Raw genomic sequence first — 6,832 nt, 5'->3', positions numbered from 1 at the left:
CTCGGACCCCAGCGCCATTTCTTCACGTTCAATTGTGTTATCACTCGATTAGCTTCATTGAACGCGCGCTATTATATATTTTAACATGAACAGCTTTGAGCTTTAAATCCTTATCGTCGAACACGCTTCACATTCAGGTAAAAACCCGCCGACACTCGCCCCCTTTAAAAACCCGTTCGGTTTAAAGACGCTTCAATGAAGAGAAAATGATCAAATGTGGAATTAAATGGGATAAATTGCGAAGTGAAATTTGTCTCACCAGCTCTGATCTCCTGCGGCTCCGGGGCTCACACTGCGCATGCGCGAGCCCACAGCACAGTCACTGCCCGCTTCCTTAGAATAGAAGCGCTTCGCTCTCAGTAGCGATCGATGTGAAAATATTATCGATTACAGTGGAGACCAATCAACGTCAGCTTCTTACTTCAAAAATTCATGAACCTCTTCTGCAAACCAGAGGCTGCCCCCCCCCCCACCCACAGTACCATTCATTACTTAGGGAGCATTCATTTTAGATAGGCAGGATGTAGGTCATGTCAATACTGAGGTCAAACAAATAAGTAACATCACACAAATATTTATTTCATTAAGATCTTTAATTGAACATACAATAAAAAAAGGACATTTTCTGTTAGATCTCATTTGCATGGAGAAAAATACAAATCTATTCCACATCCTGGAGAGGGGGGGCAGCATTCTGCAAAGCTGCTTTCAGACATGCACTGAACGGTATGTTAACACAAAAGTACGAGTGATAGGCTCCAGACGTTTATCAGCCAACCCTAGTAAAAACTCCTGAGAAAGTCCAAATTATTCCATGTGAGAAAATAGCAGGCCATACTCTGGAGAATTCATTCCACTGATGACGTTTCTAATGCAACAAAGGCAAGACTTGGAGAGGGGGGGATGATCAAACTATCGAGGATGTCTAGAGCTTATAGTGATAAGGACAGAACCAGGTGTCAATGTCAGAAACGTGTGATTTTCGCAGCAGTTGTTAATGCATCTGAGAGGAGCATCTGCTGCGTTGTTCTGTGCGAAAGGTTAACTCTGAAGGCTGCACCCCTGTGCGGACATTCCCCGGAGTTCATGTCTGAAAACATCTGACGATGTTCGCTCTGATATAAAGCTGACCTTTCAGAGATTAGTATGGATGTACCTTTCCAGTACAAAAACAATCCAGCAGTAGCTGTACACTTTAAATAAGCAGATGCTGAACAAAACCCTTAACCCCAAAGAACGCCTGAAGATAAACTAAACAAATTAAATCTAATTCGTCAAGGCTGTAATCAAAACTGAGGAAAGCCAAGAAAAATGTGACGCTGCATTTGACACCTTGAAACTTGCCAAACTGAAAACCATTAAGTAAAACAAAGTGGTCTTCCACAGACTACCTGGTCTTGGTTACAAAAAAGGAATATATCTGTTTGATGCAAGATCTATGTACAAGAGGTTAAAAAGAGGTCATAACAATCCACCTACAACACAAGCTGTTCAAATGTGAAATTTAAACCCTTATCATTTTCCTGTAAATATGAAGTTACAAGTTCTTGCATTCAGTTGAGCATTTTAAAGTCCCGCAAGACAACAAAGATTTTTTTGGAGAGCAATTTAGAGAAGGTAGATCAAAAGAGAACTTTCTCCAATGCTGTGGCCATATGCTACTTTTCTCCCACAACCAGGCAGTTGAGTGTATGAAGCGGAAAGATTGCATCAAACAAAGCCTGATGGATGATGTATTTTTAGCTAAGATCTGTGGCAAACTGAGATGATTTAAGTCTATTAAAGAAAACTTTGTTTGCTAAGCTATTACAGCTTCAAAAATATGACACTGTTGTAACAGGGTGAGATGTTTGAGACAAAGTGACTTAAACTACCTCAGGTTGCAGATCTTAAGACTATATACTAGCAGTTCATTATCTGAAAATAAATCTGGGAGGCAGATGATTCAGATACTCAAGTTTGTCCCGAAAAGGCAGCCTGGTCACTTTGGTGCATCCTCTAATAAAACTGCATCTAAAACGTGTCAAAGACAAGTGCACACTTGCAGGAGAAAAGTAGACAAGTCAGAGAGCATAAGCCTGTATGACAACACTGCTCGTTATGTACAGCACAGGGATGTAGCTCAACATTTAGATGAATTCCCCCAACTCCCATCCCACTAATCCTGAGAAGCTGATCTAGATCGTGAGCGAGATCTTGAGCGGGACTTTGAGCGGGAGACTGAGCGCTTCTCCTTAGACTTGGATCGGCGGTCATCCTCCCGGGGGGATGGGGAGCGGGAGGCAGATTTGGCAGCACGCTCCTCCTTCCCGTTCTCTACTGGGGAAGCTGATCGACTGCGGGACTTCTTGTCAACGGCCATCTCCTTTGAGGGACTGCGAGAATCACGCTCTGACTTTGCCTTGGAACGGCTCTTAGAACGAGACTTGGATTTCCGGTCAGGTGAATGGGAGCGTGAATGAGATTTGGATTTGCGGGAACGAGAGTGTGACCTGCGATTGCGAGAATGCGATTTGCTTTCTCCTGACTTGGAGCGAGACTTCCTTCCAGATCTGGAGTCGGATTGATTCCTCTTGTTGATAGGGGAACGAGATCTGTAAGCAAAAAAATACATGTTTATTTATTGCTTTGTGATTTGAAGTTCAGATTAAACAACATTATTTTAACACGAGCCAATACACAGACTCCACACTAAACTTTTATCCATCAGTGCAATATATCAATAAATAAGTCCTTTATCGGTTTTCTTCTGCTTTCTAGATTAGGGTGATCCTCACCTCGAATGGGATCTGGAGCGACTCCTGGAGCGACTCCTGCTCCTTCGGCTCCTACTACGGGAGCGGCGGCGACTGCGAGATCTGAGGATGAGTTAAGGAAGAAAGTTAAAAGATGCACAGTAATTCTACATGCAACAAACGGTTGCAAGTGTGCCAGCAACACACAGTTTACAGCACAGCCTAGTGTGTCTCCAGTTAGACAACTTATTGAGGGTTGTATTGATCGTACCTGGAACGACTGCCAGAGCAGGATCTTCGTTTACGGGGTCGTTCCTCCACAAGACGAATCTTCCGCCCGTTGATGTCTGTTCCGTCCAGCTTGTCCAGTGCCCTCTTCATGTCTGATTGAGAGCGGAACTCGATCACTCCCTCATTGGTGCGCTCTTTGTGGGCGTCGGCATAGGTAACTTCCCCCGCCTGGCGCATGAAGTCCTGGAGGGCAGAGACAGTTTTAGTAGAGGAAAAACATATATACACCAACAGTCTGATGTGAATACCCTTAACCAAACTGATGTGAAACAAACTGTTACGTGTACCTTTAGGTCTTGCCAACTGCAGCGGCTTGACAAGTTCTCAACGACGAGACGATACTCAGTACGGACTGGGGGTCCATACTTCTCCCTGCCAGTGTGGGTCCGGCTGCTGTAACCACCACTGCCTTTAAAAACACGACACATTGAAAAAGTTAGAACCAACAAAAATGGCCAAGTCACTTCTGACTACGGTGGGTTATCAAATGAACACAAGAAGTTACTTGAAAGAATAAGACCAAGGGGGTAAAAATTTGAACTTAAAGAGAGTAGCTCTGATCCCACTTTCAAACAATAAGCTTCAGATAAGGTGATCAACAGCCAGTATTATTCAGTATGTCCAAGTTGCACTCTGCTGCAAAGAACACCACTGCATCCATTTCAGGCTATACAAAGCCTGTCTTACTTTGATGCATCCCACTGTGATGCTTTAGTTGCATAAAGAAATGGACAGTGATGTTCTTTCTAGACCTCTGAACCCTGTTACAAAAAAAAGGAGGCACCCACATTAGGTTACCGTCGAGGACACTGTTCAATCAAATTAAGGGAGAACGGTGTAGTGAAACACGTACACCAATCTTTTGATATAGTCGCTAGACCAAATATCAGTCTGAAAATGTTTTCCACTTACAGCATCTCTTTTGATTTTAAGTTATTTACCAGAGCCGGTCCACTTATGTTTGCTGTCAACATAGAAACCAATGGCAATTCTCACCATCACCCCTGGTCTATTGGCAAAAGGCTGCTGTCATCATGGCTTCCGGTTAGGTCAGCCAAGGATCAAGGGGGGCAAAGGTCACACACACATTGTAAGGTGAAAGCCAAGGCCAAACGGGACAGGCAGTCATCTTAGCCAGTCATCTTTAGCCTCAATGGACTCTCAGCCGCAACTGGACTCTTTCAAATTGAAACATCAAGGACGTTTGTTAATGTTGAATATGAAAATAAATATATATATTATATTATATATATATATACCAAAGTTAGAAATACACATTTCACAAGAAAATGTTAGTCTAGTTAAATCGTTCAAGCTAAAACTGCACTAGCTATGTTCGTGGTCAAATGTGATTGCTTCTCTTCTGTGTTGCAAACAAATTTTGGAAGTCAAGCCTTTAAAAACAAGGCTCACCATCATCCAAGAGAAGTTTGCAAACCATAGTAACACCTAATTTACAAATTACTTTAACTAACTCCATCTTTGCAGTCTAAGTAAGAGTTCTGCTTTTTGGGGGCTCCAACTTGCAGCTTTTTGTTTATACCCAATAATGAACCACAGACAATTGCGTGTGGCTCAGACGGGAGGAGCAAAAGCCTGCAGGTCACCAACCCTGGAGAGTCTAAACTAAGAACAATTTGTCCCCAAGATGAGATTAGGGGAAAGGTTAAGATTCTGAGTGACAAAAGTAGATAGTGCTGATTTGATTTGACATTCTCTCCTTAGTCAGGGTTTACACATCAAATAAATGGGATCATTCTTGAGCATTGGGTAACTATTTGAGTGCATGGTATCTGAATAGTAATAGTAACTGTGGTAGTAATTTAACCTAGGGATTCAAGGTGTGGTTGGATATAAACCGTTGTCAGTGTAACCTGGCAATTATATGAAAAGATTAAACATCTGCAAACTTGAGCTGCAAGTCTGCACAACGGCGCCAAAGTGACTCCACTAAACAGCTGTGTGTGCAGGCCACATCCGACACCTCGCCCCGAGGGGAAGGGGAGAGGGGGGGTATCTTGTAATAGACTCCACTTACTGCGCCCACCATCGCGATCGCCTCCGCCGCGATCGCCTCCGCCGCCGCGACCACCTCTATCACCGCCGTAACCCCCACCCTGGCCATCTCGGTCTCGCCGCGGTCCGCGGGCATGTTCGACGATCACCCGCTCCCCGCACAGCTCCTTCCCGTTCAGCTCATACACGGCATCGTCGGCGTCCCGGTTATCTTCAAACTCCACGAATCCATAGCTAGAGGCGGGGAAATAGGTTAAACATGGAGTAAGAACAAATACATAGAAAATCAACAGGTTTAATCCCAATGCGTTATATCAACCCGCTATGGTGCGGCTAGCTAGGTATGGCTAGCATGGCCTGCTAGCTCCGCGCTCTAGCAAACACAAAGACGACATGTTGGCCATGCGACATTTGCCACACGGCTGGGAACAATGTCGAGGACGTGAAGCACATTTAAACTCATAAGAATAATATCACAGCAAATCGAACACACGAAGAAACATTGCAAGCTAACTCGAATATTAAACTAAACATACATTTGCTTTATATCGTAGATTTTTTTATTCGGGTTGCACAGTCGTCGTTAGCATGAGAGGCTAGCAAACGTTAGCTATTCTCCGAAAAACTCACCCGTTCTTTAGATCGACTTCATTGAGTTTCCCATATCCGCTGAAAAATCGCTGGATGTCTTTTTCGCGGACATTATAGCTCAGTCGCCCGATGTACACCCGAGGCATGGTCTTCCGCGTTTAGTTGGTGTAGTTTCGGATAGTTGATCTTCACAGGTCGTTGTGGAAAGGGCCGATGCCGCCGTGCAGAGTGAGATTAGCCGTTAGCGTCTCCGCTAACATATTGTCTCTGACGACACAGGACCAGCCAATAAGCGTCAGGCTAGAGGTGACGAACTTCCGGGACGGAGTATCAAATTAAAAGCTCCAGTATAGTGGGAGGGATGGATGGATGGAGGGATGGATGGATAGATAGATGTACTTTATTGATACCAGACTGGGAAATTGTTGTGTTACAGCGGCATGTAAAGAGCAAAGAAAAAATACGTATTGCAGAAGGCGACAAAAGAGACAAGCATGCAAAAGTGCAGTAGTTGTTTGAAAGGTAAAGTTATAAATATCAGTAGGAGATGTGCAAAACATAAATTCACAGTTGCTGCAAGAGCAATCAGAGAGTTTTAGTGTGGACAGGAACTATAGGCCTCATGGTTTTGAGGGTTGGCCTTTTGACAGAGGTGAGGAGTAGTACAGTCTTATTTTTGTGGGCATGAAGGATTTCCTGTATGAGTCCTTGCGGCAGCGAGGCTGAACCAGTCCGTTGGAGAAAGTGATCCTCTGTCTGTCCACTAGGTGGTGGAAAGGGGGCTCGTGGTTGTCCATGATGGAGGACAGTTTGTTCAATGCCCTCCTCATTATCACCACCTCGGAAGAGTCCGGTTTGCAGCCAATAGCGGAACCAGCCTTCTTAATCAGTTTGTTAAGCCTGTTGCTGTCACCGGCTCCGATGCTGCTGCTGACCACAGCGAAGTACAGTGCACTGGCTACAGCAGACTGATAGAAGATTTCCAACATCTTGCTGCACTCGTTGAAATATCTCAGCATCCTCAGCTCATCCCTTTCTTGTACACAGCATCAGTGTTGGTTTTCCACTTGGCAACATCCTCACCCACAAAACACAGTGGCCATGACACCGTCCTCCTCCTCCTGAAGGCCCTCACCATCTCCCTGGTCTTGGCCACAATCAGAAGCGGGTGATTTCTAGCAGGCCACTCCACAAAACCG

General features: G+C 44.6%; 1 protein-coding gene across 1 annotated transcript; it reads right to left on the bottom strand.

Annotated features, from left to right (window-relative positions):
• Positions 1 to 574: 574 nt before the first annotated feature.
• On the bottom strand, positions 575 to 5,906 carry LOC128442230 (serine/arginine-rich splicing factor 6). The gene is made up of 6 exons (XM_053424572.1): positions 5,673 to 5,906; positions 5,065 to 5,276; positions 3,314 to 3,435; positions 3,007 to 3,209; positions 2,778 to 2,858; positions 575 to 2,594 (listed from the first exon to the last, which is right to left on the bottom strand). Exons 1-6 carry the CDS (start codon positions 5,777 to 5,779, stop codon positions 2,159 to 2,161), a joined length of 1,161 nt encoding a protein of 386 aa, XP_053280547.1. The 5' UTR covers positions 5,780 to 5,906; the 3' UTR covers positions 575 to 2,158.
• Positions 5,907 to 6,832: the final 926 nt, after the last annotated feature.

Source organism: Pleuronectes platessa, chromosome 6, assembly GCF_947347685.1.
Source record: "Pleuronectes platessa chromosome 6, fPlePla1.1, whole genome shotgun sequence".
In the NCBI taxonomy this organism is placed as follows: Eukaryota; Metazoa; Chordata; class Actinopteri; order Pleuronectiformes; family Pleuronectidae; genus Pleuronectes; species Pleuronectes platessa.
Note: the sequence above shows the minus strand (reverse complement) of the source record. Positions and strands in the feature narration are given on the sequence as shown.